The sequence below is a fragment of the Salvia miltiorrhiza genome, chromosome 4 (assembly GCF_028751815.1).
Source record: "Salvia miltiorrhiza cultivar Shanhuang (shh) chromosome 4, IMPLAD_Smil_shh, whole genome shotgun sequence".
Lineage (NCBI taxonomy): Eukaryota > Viridiplantae > Streptophyta > Magnoliopsida > Lamiales > Lamiaceae > Salvia > Salvia miltiorrhiza.
The window spans coordinates 49,663,920-49,679,250 of record NC_080390.1 but is presented as its reverse complement, the minus strand read 5'-3'; the positions used below and the strand labels follow the sequence as shown (position 1 = coordinate 49,679,250).

General features: G+C 40.9%; 1 protein-coding gene and 1 long non-coding RNA gene across 3 annotated transcripts; one reads left to right on the top strand and one right to left on the bottom strand.

Annotated features, from left to right (window-relative positions):
* Positions 1-6,442: 6,442 nt before the first annotated feature.
* LOC131020193 (uncharacterized) lies at positions 6,443-9,058 on the top strand. The gene is made up of 2 exons (XR_009100633.1): positions 6,443-6,842; positions 8,787-9,058. It is a non-coding gene; the product is annotated as an uncharacterized LOC131020193 (long non-coding RNA).
* Positions 9,059-12,553: 3,495 nt separating this feature from the next.
* Positions 12,554-13,513, bottom strand: LOC131020192 (uncharacterized). 2 transcript variants are annotated; one of them, XM_057948884.1, is made up of 3 exons: positions 13,138-13,513; positions 13,019-13,053; positions 12,554-12,840 (listed from the first exon to the last, which is right to left on the bottom strand). In XM_057948884.1, the coding sequence occupies exons 1-3, from the start codon at positions 13,394-13,396 to the stop codon at positions 12,721-12,723; spliced, it is 414 nt and encodes a 137-aa protein (XP_057804867.1). In that variant the 5' UTR covers positions 13,397-13,513; the 3' UTR covers positions 12,554-12,720. The 2 variants fall into 2 exon arrangements, with proteins under 2 accessions (XP_057804867.1, XP_057804868.1); XM_057948885.1 differs by having other exon boundaries at positions 12,554-12,837.
* Between the last annotated feature and the right edge of the window lie 1,818 nt (positions 13,514-15,331).

The following is a 15,331-nucleotide window of genomic DNA, read 5'->3' as shown; positions in this document are numbered from 1 at the left end:
CAAAATTCTGTGGGCCGTGCGCTTTCCTCCAAAGTGTCCGCTATTTGCCGTTCCATGACACATGTCCATTATTCGGGCATGCTCATCCTCAGGTATGCATCTTCGTATGACTTGATCTGCTCCAATTTTCCAGAGATATGGGTCCTCCCAGTAATAGTAGCGTGCTTGCGCAAGTAACTTCCGTTGTTCGAACCTTGTCAATCCTGACGGCAACTCTTTGGTAATCAGATAGTTAGCTATATCCGCATACCAGGGCTCCTGCTTGGTTAGAGCGTATAGTTCTTCTTCATCCTCCAGGATGCTCATGGAATAAAGTTTTTCGTCTGGGAACGTATCGGTAATGGGCATACCGTCATCCTCCTCTAGTTGCAACCTGCTCAAATGGTCTGCCACGAGGTTTGCAGCTCCTTTCTTGTCCCTTATCTCTATATTGAACTCTTGTAGTAGCAAAATCCACCTGATGAGTCGAGGTTTGGATTCCTTCTTGGCCATCAAGTACTTCAACGCGGCATGATCCGTGTAGACCACCGCCTTCGTTCCCAAAAGGTAGGAACGAAACTTCTCTATGGCAAATACCACCGCCAGGAGTTCTTTCTCCGTAGTTGTATAGTTGCACTGTGCTGGGTTCAGTGTTTTGGATGCGTAGTAGATCACGCAACTCTCCTTGCCTTTCTTCTGTCCCAGTACTGCTCCAACGGCGTGGTTGCTGGCATCACACATGATCTCGAACGGTAAATCCCATACTGGAGGTTGAATAATGGGGGCCGACACCAGCTTGCTTCTCAGAATCGTGAAGGCCTCCTTACAATCATCATCAAACTCAAACGGCACGTCTTGTTGGAGAAGTCTGGTCATGGGCTGGGCAATCTTGGCGAAGTCCTTGATAAATCGCCGGTAGAAGCCTGCATGGCCGAGGAATGCCCGTATGTGCTTTACGGTTGACGGGTAGGGTAATTTGGCGATGGAATCAACTTTCGCCTTGTCCACTTCAATTCCCCTTTCTGAAATCACGTGCCCGAGCACTATTCCTTCTCTCACCATAAAATGGCATTTTTCATAATTGAGGACCAAGCTCTTCTCCACACATCTTTTCAAGACGAGTTCTAGGTGTTTTAAACATGTGTCGAAAGAGCTACCATACACGGTGAAGTCATCCATGAATACTTCAATGCAATTCTCCAATAGGTCGGAGAAGATGCTCATCATACACCGTTGAAAAGTTCTCGGTGCGTTGCAGAGTCCGAACGGCATTCTCCGGTATGCAAATGTCCCAAATACGCAGGTAAAAGTGGTTTTCTCCTGGTCCTCATGTGCCACAAAAATTTGCATGTATCCGGAGTATCCGTCCAGAAAACAGTAATAGGCGTTACCGGCCAACCTTTCCAGCATCTGGTCGATAATGGGCAGTGGGAAGTGGTCCTTCCTGGTTGCATCATTCAGCTTCCTATAATCAATGCAAACTCTCCATCCAGTTTGCAAACGGGTGGGCACAAGCTCGCCTTGATCATTCTCTACAACCTGTATCCCTGACTTCTTCGGTACGACATGGATTGGACTCACCCATTGGCTATCGGATATGGGGTAGATGATTCCCAATTCCAACAGCTTAAGAATTTCTTTCAGCACTACCTCTTTCATGACCGGGTTCATCTTCCTTTGAGAGTCCCGAACGGGTTTGGCTCCCTCCTCAAGGTAAATGTGATGCATGCACTCCGTAGGACTGATGCCTTTAATATCAGCTAAGGTCCAACCGATGGCTTCTCTGTTGTCTCGTAATACCCTGACCAATCGATCTTGCTGCACGACGGTTAGATCAGAACTGATGATAACTGGTAATGTTTCTTCTGGTCCCAGATAAGCATATTGTAAATGCTTAGGTAGTTGCTTGAGCTCCAAAACAGGTGCTTTCTGGATTGAAGGTAGCAGCTTCTCGTTCTGCCCATACTGAGCCAATAACTCCGGTTTGCTTGTCTCTGCTCCTCCAGCTAGATAGACTTCCTGGATTAATTCCTTGATCTTCTGGTCTACCTCCACCTCGGCTTCAAAGGTGCTTTCTCTGAGGGAGTAGAGTTCCATGATAGCTTCCTTCATTTCATTGTCCTCCATTTGCTCAGCATCCCGATCCGTTAGACCATACTGAATCACCTTCTCTGTGGTATCCCTGGAACCGAAAGTAATTCCTTGTTCTTGCACCAAGGGTTCAAATACATCGACCATGTCCACCGTCTCCATTGCTTGTTTCCTCTTCATAGTCTCATAGATGTTGAATTCTACTTGGACTCCATCGAACTCACATGTCAATATTCCTGTTTTCATATCAATCTTGGTTCCGGCGGTCATCATGAATGGCCTTCCCAATAATATGGCATTCTCTCCAGTTTCAGGTCCAGTATCTAGGACGTAGAAGTCTGCTGGAAAAATCAAATCCCCGACCTTGATCAGCACGTCCTCCACTACTCCTTCAGGGTAAGCGTTGGACCTATCAGCTAACTGTATGACCACACGGGTGTTCCTCATCTCGCCAATATTCAGTCTCTTGTACACCGCCAATGGCATCACATTAATGGAGGCTCCCAGATCCATCATTGCTTTATCCATATTCGTCCCCCCTATGTTGCATGGAATGGTGAACATCCCCGGATCTTTTCGCTTAGTGGGTAGCTTCCGCTGGATCACTGCTGAAACACTTTCTCCCATCACGTAGCGGACTTTTTCCTCCATTTTGACTTTTCTTGAACAAAGGTCTTTCAAGAATTTAGCATATTTAGGAATTTGCCTGATGGCATCGAGTAGAGGTACGCTCAACTCAACCTTTTGAAACATCTTCATCATTTCACTTGCTTCTTTCTCTCTAGCTTTCTGTTTCAGGCGTTCTGGGTAAGGTGCTTCGGTTGGGTTGCTACCTTCAACTTGTTCATCAGCTGGACCCTTCCCGTTCTTATTCCAACCTCCTCGAAGCAATTCAGCTTCTGCTAACAATTCTTCCTCCTTTTCTCCCCCCTCAGGAAACTCGGTTAACACCACTTGGGCATGCTCTCTGGGGTTGATTCCCATGGCTGGGAGTTTACCAGCGTTCTCCTCCAGTTTGGCCACTGCCTTAGTCAAATGACTAATTTGCTGGTTAGTTTGATTCATGCTAGTACGAATTTCATTGCGAAACTTCTCGCTCTCCTTAGCCATGCTTTCAATTGCTTCTTCCCAAGGTGCCCTCCGATGCGGAGGTTGGTAAGGAGGTTGTTGCTGATTCGGGTTGTGGTGTTGAGGCGGTCCTAACTGGTATTGTTGTTGATGTTGGTTCTGATTATACTGAGGACGTTGCACTGGTGCGCCCATATTGTTCTGCTGTTGGGGCTGACCATCTTGCTTCCACCGAAAGTTGGGGTGATCCCTCCACCCAGGATTGTAAGTATTTGCATAAGGATCGTACTTCCGTGGATTCCCATCATGTCCTCCAATGGCGTTGACATCAACAATATCCTCACCAAAATTTGGACAATTTTCAGATTGGTGTCCAGTGGCATCGCATAAGCCACACTGGCGAATCTTCTTCGGTATAGTCAAGCCCGAGAGAAGTTCCTTGAGTTCATTCATGCTCTTCTCCATTGTCTTTTCTAATTTAGACATCTCCTCTTTTTCCTCAGCCTTCCTTGGTTTCTCCAGATTCCTCTCATGTCCTTCATCACGTGATTCTTCTGCCATGGTGCCCAATAGTTGGAAGATCTCCAACGGGGTTTTGCTCATCAATGATCCATTACAAGCTGCTAGGACCAGGCTGCGATCGTTCCTCCGCATGCCCTTTACAAAACCCTCCACCTGATCTTTTGGAGAGATTTGGTGATGGGGGCAATTGCTTAACATTCTCTTAAATCTCGTCCAGTATTCGTAGAAGGATTCTAGCCCATCTTGCCTGATGCTTCGGATGTCCCACCGCATCCGCTCTACTCGTGCTGCTGGGAAGAATTCCTCCAAGAAAGCCTGTTGCAGTTGTGCCCATGTAGTAACACTACCCTCGGGTAGATCATACAGCCATCTTCTTGCGTTGTCCACCAAGGTAAAAGGGAAGAGTATCAACTTGACATACTCTTGCTGCTCATCGTTTGATTGGTGCATGATTGTCATCTCAAAATCTTGAAGATGAGTATGAGGGTCATCCCCTTGATATCCATTGAACTTCGGTAAGATTTGAAGCAATGAGGGCTTCATTTCATACCGACGAGGTGCGAACGGATTTGCGGGTAAGGTGATTCCGTTCGGCCTCAAGTTGAGGTTAGTTGGATATGCCAACTGTCTGAGGGTCTGCTCCGGTACGGCTTCTGCATGCTCTGCGTCTTCTGCCATAGCTTCGCGTCTCGCTATCCGTGCTCCTGCGCGTAGTCGTCTTTCGGTGCGATCAATATCAGGGTCAAACACCAATGCTCTTACAGCTCTACGAGTTCCACGCATACACCAGTAGCGGAAGATGGAATGAGGAGAGAACAAAATTGTTGCGCGTCACTCCCCGGCAACGGCGCCAATTTTGGCACACACCCGTCGTGCGGTGCGGACAAAATACCTGTGTAAGCCCAGTACGGACAATACACGCTCCTACTTCTCACGACAAGGACTTAGTCTTAGCGGTAAGCGTAGGGTCGAATCCCACAGGGAGTGAGGAACCACTTTGTTCTCCGTTGACAAACTGAGGTGTCACAATTCTCAATCTGTATATGCTGCACAAGAAATAAACACAATCAATAATAACAAAGGGGTGAGGTTATTCGGTTAGGTCATAACTGTTGTTAACATTCGTTTCGGTCATAGGCACACTGATGATCCGTCTATGATCCATGCAATTCCAGGGCGTGGCCCAAAGACATTGGGGCGTTTCAAGGAATTGTACTTCACATTTAGGATGGTTGATCTCATTGTGGTCACTTGGTCCGAAGGTCACACAATCCCCGGTCACAAGGCAGCGCTTCACTTCTCCTTAGATAGTAGTCATACCCGTTACTCACCAAGCATGACCCTCACCAACCTTCTCTCCCGAGGTCCCCAACTCCGCACTAGAGTGACACATGCCTCCTGGACTCAACTATTTCCGGCCTTGTCGACCGACCAGTCATAGACATGCTACGGCGCCGAGATTGCTTTCCTCGTTTGATAACCATGGCTTTATGCCTCGTCACAGTTGATGGATAGTCTCTAGAGAAGCCCAAGACTGAGGGAGGGCAGTGTATCCCATCAACCCTTTCCCCACCTTTCGGATCTACAACGCCTTTTGTTGACGTTGCTCAGCTACTCAGTCTTGGGTATACCGGTTATCACCCCCTGGTATACCCTGGCCTTTGCTAGACACGGACAATGTTTACCGAACGAGGGTCTCCCGTTAGGTCTCTACTGCCCATGATTTCGAACAGATCTTTCCGGAACCACGAAATTCAACCGAAAGAGCAAGTGCCTCACGAATGTTTACATGTTAACAACAATTATTTCCTCCCCTAAAACCTCACCTAAAGGACTACTCACACATAATAAAATTCATAGATGCAAAAGGAATTAAACTCATGATTGAACGAAATGAAATACTGAAATAGATAAAATAATACCTAGGCTTCAAGCCTTCGAACTTTTTCCAAAAGTAATAATCACGACGAAATTAAAGTACGGAAATGTAAGTGTTTTGGATGCCACACACGGCGAATAAAAGTAATAACTGGAATGAAGTAAAATGTTCGGGGGTGCCAAGAACTTCTTCACGCTGCACAACATTAGCCTTTTATACTGCCGAACGGTAGAGGCCTAACCCTAGCTGCGCCGGTTCCAAATCTTTGCCGGGATCTTCTTTCCTTAATTAGCTCGATCTTTGATTGATCCTGATTGAAGATGGCGTCCAGCTGCAAGCTTAGTCAACCTTTCCCATCCCTTCGGTCCTTCTAGTCTCTTCTTCAACCTTCCGCTTGTTCCATGAGATCTCCGAGATTGACCTTCCTTTTATGGCTCTGGCTGTCAGCTTCTTCTGGTAACGATCAGACCGACTGCTCTTATCGGTGTGGCTCATACCAGGTGGTTGCTCCAGGTTCCCATGCCCCAAGTTGAATTGGAGAGGTACTTGTTGGCCGAAGCTCCATGCTGGCAAACATGATTTGGCAGTCTGGGCTCGGTAATGCCCATTCTGACCGCATTTCTTCCGTTTCCGCTCTACTGATCTTCCTTCCTCCACAACTTTGTTTTCCCCCTGGACAGACCTGAACTGACACAAATAAAGAGAAAAAGAGGGCCAAATGGCCCAAAAGTCGAAGACGCATCACATTTCACTCTCATTCATTACTCTCTCTCATTTGCGCAACTATCTCCTCATACTTCGCCCTCCTCTGTGGACCCTAATCCTCTACCGCCTCACTCAAATTCTAATATGCTGTCGGCTCTTCTAAATTCCCCCCCTCCCCCCTCAAATACTCACTGTGTCACTATGAACTAGGTTGGAATGCCTATTTGAGTGAAAAATCTGCGCCCGATTCGGAGGACTTTCTACCTTTAGATTCGTTGGTGTTGGTGCTCTATTTTTCGTTCGTTTTGACGGAAGGAAGGGGGACACCGAGGAGGGCTCCATCGGTGCGTCAGAGATGGAAGTCATTCCAGGAGACGTGAGCTTGGAATTCGTCCCCTCCCTGGTCCATCCATCGATTTTTCGCCGCCCATATGTTGTTGTGAACTCCCTATCTACTGACGAATCCCTCATCTTGTCCAATGAAAAGTGGGATTAATTGTTCCCGAGCGAAAGGGAGGTGTCTGGAAGCGATGTATGGTGCGAGAGGTCTGATGGCTTGCGCAGGATGCTCAAGATCTTGCTTCATCCACTGTTTTAGGTGTGATCTTTCTTTTTGCTTTTTGATCTATTTTTGCTTGAAAGATCTATGTGGTAGATAGTTTTGGCTTGTGAAATGATAAGATTATGCGAGAGTACTATGTGGTAGATAGACTTTGGTTTATGAAATGATAGGATTATGCTCATATTGTTTTTGTATTTGATGTAATGCATCTATGATTATTTTCCCTTGAAAATGAGATTGGTTCGACCTTGAGTTTGATGGGGTTTGCTTGTGTTTGAGGTTGTGTCCCTACTTGTGTTCATGCATACCCTATTTGTGGATGCATACTTGCTACAATTGTTGTTGTTTTGGGTTGTGTCCCTACTTGTTTGTAAGGGTTGTGTCCTTACTTGTGCTTGAGGTTGTATCCATATATGTGCATACTCTATTGAGATCATATTTGTTGCAATTGTTGTTGCTTTGGGTTGTGTCCCTACTTGTTTATAAGGGATGTGTCCTAGATTTTATACTCATAACATTACAAAAAGTTTACAAATATTTTGTGTCCTAGATGCACTTTGATGCCCTATTATAAAATCTATACAAAAGTTTTGTAAACCTCATTACTAGGCCGTGGTGCATCTTCAATCAACATAAGTTGATTGAATGCGACTTCCTTGCCTTCCAATGTTAGTTGTTGAAGACCTTATTGTTGCTTGAGGTTTTCAGTGCCATCCACAATCCATTTTTCAATGAGATACGAAATGCATTATTCAATTAATTTCTCGGGCACTTCCAAACTGATTGGAAGTATTTCTTGTCTTATAAGAGCTCATTTCCTCATATGAGGGAGCTTGTAGCAGTTATGTCTTCGCACATTCATTATCTCCATCATCCACCATTGTAAACTTGAGAATACATTGTTTAGAGTACTGGGTGAGAGTTCATTAAATGAATTCTCAATTGCATGAACTAGATCATCCACATTTGTACAAATTGATTATGTTTGTAAGCTTTGAATAGCCCTAAACTAACTCAAATCATTGATGTTGGTGTCTGAGTTGTTTGGTAGCTGATGCACAAGCTTTACGTCAAACCCATCTATTGTTGTGTAGCCCTAAAGTCTGGGTCATTGTCCTTTATATGAGGCTTGGCATGCATTATCTTGTTGAAGCAATATAGTTTTGCTTGCAAATGAAGGTCATTTAGCCTTAATTGCTGGTATAATCTGTATTGAATTGACACAAACTGAAATTACAAAAACATTAATTAGAATGTCTAAAAGTTTTAAATAACATTCAACGTATGAAACCCTAGCATCTTAGCTTTACAATGCATACATAATTCATTGTCTTGGTGATGACACGGTCTTTGATAACTTCTTTAGTGATAGACTGTATTGGTTTTTGCTCAAGTGTCACAGCTTGTCTATTTTTACTTGACCTCTTGGTTGGTACCATTTCAGTGAAAGGGAATATCCCTATTTTTCATAAAAAAACACACTCACATCTGTGGAAAAGAAAGGCCTACACACTGCATACATAAACATAACTTTAGTTATGAATTTCTTACTCTTGCATGTCATGTGTAGCTCTGCTTCTTGTGGAGTAAAGTAGAATCTGTGGTTGACCTTTGTGATGTAAAATCATTTTTCATGTATACACAGTGCGTTGTCCATACTCTTGAACTTTAATGCAATGCAGATTCTGTCAAACTCTATCTGCTCAAGTGAGAACCATAACCTTAATAGCTTATTTGGGACAGTTAAATCGAGTTTAATAATACTTGTATGAGCTTTGATCAGGCCTTGAGCGATCCATCTACCCATTGTGCTCTTGCTGCAGCCTATACTTGTTGCTAGTCTTCTAAATGTTCCTCTTTTGTGCAATTTCAGACTTGATATCAACTCTAAATCGATTTGAACTCTCTTTCTTCGTGGCTTTTGAATTTTTTTGCTTTCCATGTTGATGTGCTGACCTAATTCTTGTTGTTTTTTTGCAGACGTCCACAAACGAGCAATAGAGCTCCTACAACTGTTGAACTTCATCATGGCTATTTTTTGAGTGCCTCAAGCTAGCATGCCATTACTGTTGTTTTGAAGGAGAAATAGAATTATAGAATGTATTTCTTGTGTTGTGAGGTCTTTTCTGCTAGTCATTGTGTTCCTTTATTGTAAAGAAGTGTGTAAATTTTAATGAGAATTATGATTGTATTTACAGACAAATGTTCTCCATTTTTAGTGGGAAATTTGAATCAAAATTTTTAGCTTGAAATTTAAGTTTGCCGCATTTTTTTAAATTTGTGCTCCTTAATTAGCTTGAATTTTTTCATTCTGCCACCTCTAAAATTTGGTTGTCAACTTAAGTTTCAATTTGCAATATTGCAGAGTTGAATTAATTTAATTTAATTGAAGAGCTTAATTAATTAAATTTAAGTTAAAGTCATAATGTTAATTGAATTAAAGTTCGCCGTCCTAATTTTAGAAGATCTAATTAATTGAATTTAAGTTAAAGTGAAAAATGTTGACTTAATTAAGTAGGAACAAAATAAATTTAATTAATATGCATTAAACATGTGGGCTAATATACTTTTCTCCCTAATCTAACTCTCTTAAATATCTGTGTCGAAAAATTTTGTATCTTCACTATTGGGACGGAGGGAGTACTTCCTTTTGAGACGAGGTTTGTTATTACTATAAAGAGGGCCACTTTAGTGCGTATGGGCCATACCCGATCTAGCATTCAATCTTGATCCTACTCACTTATTTTTATTATGAGCATTATCACTTTTTTTATGAGAACGATTATAGCAAAAAATAAATAGGTCCTTAACATTATGTTTTGTGCAATTAAGTCCTTAACGTTTACCAATTGGCCCAAATAAGTTCTTAACGTTCATAAAGCGGGGGCAAATAAGTCCCTCAATTTGACGGATGTGAATGTTAGGGACCTATTTGTTGCAATTTATGAACGTTAGGGACCTATTTGCTGTAATTTATGAACGTTAGGGACCTATTTGATTTTCAGTGTAAATGTTAGGGATGTGTTTTGTTACTTAAGCATTCTTTTTCCTTTTTCTAAATTCTTAATTTATGTCTTTCTTAATTTCATGGTATTATATTTTTTTATATAATTTTATGAATAAATTATTACAATTAAACGTAATTTGTGCAATTATTCAAGAGAACTTTATGTATAAATGATTATATACTCCCTCTGTCCCACTTCAAATATCTTGTTTCTTTTGGGTACAGTAATTTAAGAGGAGGTTAATTAAATTATTAAGTGGTGTTGTGTAAAGTTAAAAATGATGGGCCCTAGAGATTCTCACTTAATTTATTAATCAAATATAGTATGTGGCAAGCAAATATTGTGCCTAATTGTTTCTTGAAATGGAATATGACACTTGAAGTGGGACAACCAAAAATAGTAATTCAGAATCTCTCTTTTATTTGAGATCTTACGAGCATCTCCTACATCTATTTATATTTATCTTAAAGTTCTAATTTTTGTGCATTTTCAATTGATATACTTTTAAAAATATTAACCACATCAAATTTTTAGTGGCTATCACCGACTAAAGATCATATATAAAAATATATAGTAGGAATAATATGAAAATGTAATTTAATCTTCTATCCTATACAACGTCTCTAAATTCTCAATTTAATCTCTTTATATTTTAGACATATTTAAATCAAAATCTTGATTTGAAAAATTATATTATATGTTAGGAAAATTATATAACTTCGATATATTTAGTTCGATACAAATGCACATTGGTGAATACCGGATGAACACTTAAATAAAATGTATTAAATATTAGTAAAATTATACCTAAGTCGGAGAAATTGCCTGAAAACTTGAAGAACACTCAAGAGAGAAAATGCAGGTAGCGTGGTTTTACAAATGGAGAGAACCAAATATATATAAGAGATATACAATTGAGGTTAAAATAGTAAATCCTATATGATTGACGTACTCCTAATGCAACAACTACTTTTCCTATCACCATTGTTAGATATCTCATTAGTAACTAACTTGCAGCTTTTGTCGGTGTTTTCCTTGGACGTGAGATCAACATCGTTCTCTTCTTTTACTTGTAGACTGCTTGATCAGTGCCCGCTTCTTATGATTTACTTCAGAGGAGGCAATGGGTTGACGAACGTTACTTCTTTCTGTTGACTGTCATCCCTTCACGCCATTTTATGACCGACACCGGCTTCTCTAGTCAACGCTGACCTTGTCTTCGCTTTATTTAATTTTCCACGTGGTCGGTGTTGGACTTGTTTACTTTCACGGATAATATTTCCATTGCCCTGCTTTCATTCATAACGAGTTAACGACTAAGAGCGATTACAGTGTTAATAATAATAATAAAATAAATATTTTAATGAAAGACAACGTTGATACAGGAATATATTACTCCTCATCACACATAATAAATTTCTTTTTGTAATATTATACTCCTCATCACACATAATATTATACTCCCTCCGTCCACCATAAGTATGACACTTTTGGTAGGCACATGTTTTAAGAAAATTGGTGGTGATTTTTATATAGTGAAGAAAGGGTCCCACCAAAATTTAGAATGAGTGGTTGAGATTGAATTAAGGATGATATTTTTTTATGTGTTTGTAAGGATAAAAGATAAGAAAAAGTGGTAGGGTCATGTCCTAAAATGGAAAGTGCCACATTTTTCGTGGACACCCAAAATGGCAAAAATGTCATACTTTTCGTGGACAGAGAGAGTAACAAATTAATTTATGTAATATTATATATATATATATATATATGTGTGTGTGTGTGTGTGTGTGGAATTAAACAGCGTAAATTAATAATTTTAAAAAAGGAAAAAGAATGATTAAGTAACAAAAACACACCTCTCTAACGTTTACATTGAAAATTAATTAGGTCCCTAACATTCACAGCCGTTAGACGGAGGGACTCGATCGTTTCCTAACATTCACAGCTGTTAGACGGAGGGACTTGTTTCCCCAATTTGTGAACATTAAGGACCTACTTCCCCAATTTGTAAATGTTGTTGTCCTAGTTGCACAAATCATAGCGTTAAGGACCTATTTGTTATAAACGTTTTTATAACTTTCACTTTTAATCATAAGAATTATCACTTTTATGTTACACATAGTTTTTGTTCATAATAATTGTAACTCTTTTTATGATGAATGAACAAGTCATTTTTTTTCTTTGAGCGTAGAATGACCAAGTAAATTCAAAGATCACATGACGATGAACTCAAATTTGAATTTTTTTTTTATTATTTTTTTTTTAAATTTTTTTTATCTCAAACATTAATTACGCTGGCACTAAAATAACATACACGCACATTAATGACTATCACTCTTATTTATAAAAATTGTTACTTCTAATCAAAACAATTACTATCACTTTTATATATACGGCGAATTTGTAAAATCACCATAACATCTGACTCTTGACATATACTCCATATAATATGATTGAAGATATCCAAAAGAAACGAAAAAATAGGGGAAAAAGAAACACTAGAAAGAAAACCAATCGATGAGTTTTATTAGTCATATATACATGAGAGTATGAGAGGGAATATCGTTGGAAACATTATTTATCTATGAAAATCAAGCATGAAAACTTCCTTTGTTCGAAGTATTATTTATGTATGGAAATCAATCGTGAAAAATCTAATCGTAGATATAATAATAATAATAATAATAATGTACAAATGTTATTTCAATATTATTGAAGAGAATTTCCCCGATGGGTTAATTTGATGTGGACTGTGCAACTAGGAATAGTTTATTCCAACATAGTAATAATTGTATAGTATGTACATAGTAAAGAGCTTAAATCGTGTTTGGAAGTAGAAAATAGATTGTACACTATATATGTACAAGGAGAGAAAAAAAAGAAAAGAGAAAGGTACTCAAGGCTAATTAAAAGTAGTGGTGCGCTTCCATGGTTAGCTTCTTCACTGCTTCTCTTCTCTTTCTCATCGCACTTTTAATGTGCCTCTTCATCTTTCTCTTCACTTTCTTCTGCACACTTTTCTCCTGCTATATAAGCCAAATTTATCACTCTTCAATATTTACATTTATGGATGTTTCGTTATGTAAATATTTTGATTCATATCCAATTCAAAGTACTACCTATATGTAGTAAGGATTGAAAAAATGCTAGTACTAAAGAATAAAATAATCAAACATATATATATTTTGAAGAGGAGACATGTACCTTGGACGGGGCGGCATCGTGTGCCTCATTTTTACCTATCAACAATCAATGAATTCTTGTAATATCAAAATTTGTGAATAAATAATATTTGGATCCAAACTCATATGTAATCATGTTACCAATTTGTTGTTGATGGGCATGTGTAGCAGCATCCTCGAAAAATATTCGGAAACTGGGCGATGAGGGACAGGCGCTGATCATTCTGTCTTGAGGTTGTGCAAGGTGGGAATTGGTGACGGAAGGTTTTTGTTCCAAAAGAAGGCTCTTTTTGGAAGGGCGGCATGCCCTCATGGCTGCAACCTGTTGGAGGAGGAGCGGCCGAAGCCTCATCCGCCGGAACACGGCTCCCTCGGAAAATTTGCACCCCATCATCGTCATCACATCATCCACCTGCAAACGCCAAAATGCACTCACACACGCCCACGCCCACAAAATGGACAAACTAACCGAATCTGCTTCAATTGCGGATTTTTCCTGTTTCTTAGGCCTACCTTATGCTTCGTCTGTTTTATATATATAATGCTACTTTTGGTGAAAGAGATGTATTCTTCTAGTCTCGGACCCATTAGGATTGTTAATAATAATAATTTCAAAGTGTGAATTCAAGGGCCAAAAACACCCTAGGCATGACACTCAAATTCAAAAATATTTATAACATATTATCTTTTGTGCAACTTACTTAGCAGTATCGTTCAAATAAATACGCCAAATTTCCACACGGTTGATGGGCCTTGGCTATTTGATAAGTTACATTTAATTATTGGGTTAATAGCCAAAAAATACACCAAGTATCACCGAATTTGCAAATTGCACATGACCTTCAAAATTAGCCCCATAATACATCACTTTTTAATTTAGTTGCAATTTGCACACGCGTTGACCATCACCTTAAGCGTAGTTGACGTGGCAGCCGGAAATTGCAGACGTGGACTAACTGCCAGGCATGTAAAACGACGTCGTTTCTTAACGCGTTTTTTTAATAAAAAAAAATTTAAAAAAGGGAACAGCCTTGTTCTCTCTCAATCTCAATTCCAAATTTTCGCTCAAAAAAGGGAGAAGTCATCGTCCTGCCTTCCGGCGCCGCTCTTCCCTCTCTTTGGAAGAAGTCATCGTCCTGCCTTCCGGCGGCCGCATCTTCCCTCTCTTTGCGTGGTGTGTGTATGGTTGGAGAGGTCAAGAGGTGGCGGCTGGGAGTAAAAAGGGTGAAATCCCCAGATCTTGGACGGCCAGCGGCGGCGAGGAAGAAGAGGAAGCTGGTGGTTTGGTGTTTTTGTTGCGTGGTGTGTGGTGGGGGGTCGGAGGGGGTTTGGTATTGGCGGTGGAAAGACTCGCGAGGGCCGCGATTTGTGGATCTAGGAGGCCGAGGGCCGCGATTTGAGGATCTGCAGCCATGGCGCTAGGATGAAGACGGCGGCGTTGTTGGAGAGGATGAAGGCCGAGGGCTGCGATTTGGAGATCCAGGAGGCCGAGGGCCGCGATTTGGGGATCTGCAGCCATGGCGCTAGCTCCTAGCGGTGGAGGAGGATGAAGGCGGCGTTGAGGGAGGAGGATAAAGAGGCGACTTGGCGGAGGAAGACGGAGTAGGTGAGACGGGAGGAGGTGGCGGCGTCGATGAGGAATGGCGCCCCAGATCCGCTGCCTTTTCCAGACACCGAGCATCACCTCCACCGCACCGCACACCTTCAATTCACCGCCATATCTGCAAAACCTTCAAATCCCCTACAATCCCCTAAGGTCCGACGCTTGATTTTGGTGGAAGAGCTGGCCGGCGGTGGTGGAAATGCTTGAGGAAGGTGAGGATGCGGCTGTAATTTGAGAGAGAGATGATTTTTTGTTTTTTTTTTAATTTTTTTAATAAAAATGACATGTGTATTGCCAAATCAATTAAATTGCCACGCGTATTGTCACCTACAATAAAAATGTCATGCGTATAGTCCATGTCATTGCCGGTCAACTTTATGGCCGGAATTCTCGCCGTGTGCAAATTACAACAAAATTAATAGTTCATGTATTCTGGGACTATTTTTGAACGTCATGTGCAAAACACAAATTTAATGAAACTTCGTGTATTTTTTGGCTATTAACCCTTAATTATTTTCATTCTCTCTCTCTCTCTATATCTCAATCTTTCTCTTGATGCGGGCCAAGATTGGTCGGCGTTTGACGGTGAGCTGGGTTGCAGAGCGGTATCGACGTGTATCTATCAATTGAAGCCTGGCCTTCCACGACATCCGTAGTGGGTATCGTAGAGATCAAATCGTAGCGACCCCGAAAAGGCGGGATGAGATTTAGTGTCCCACAATTTTATGTGTG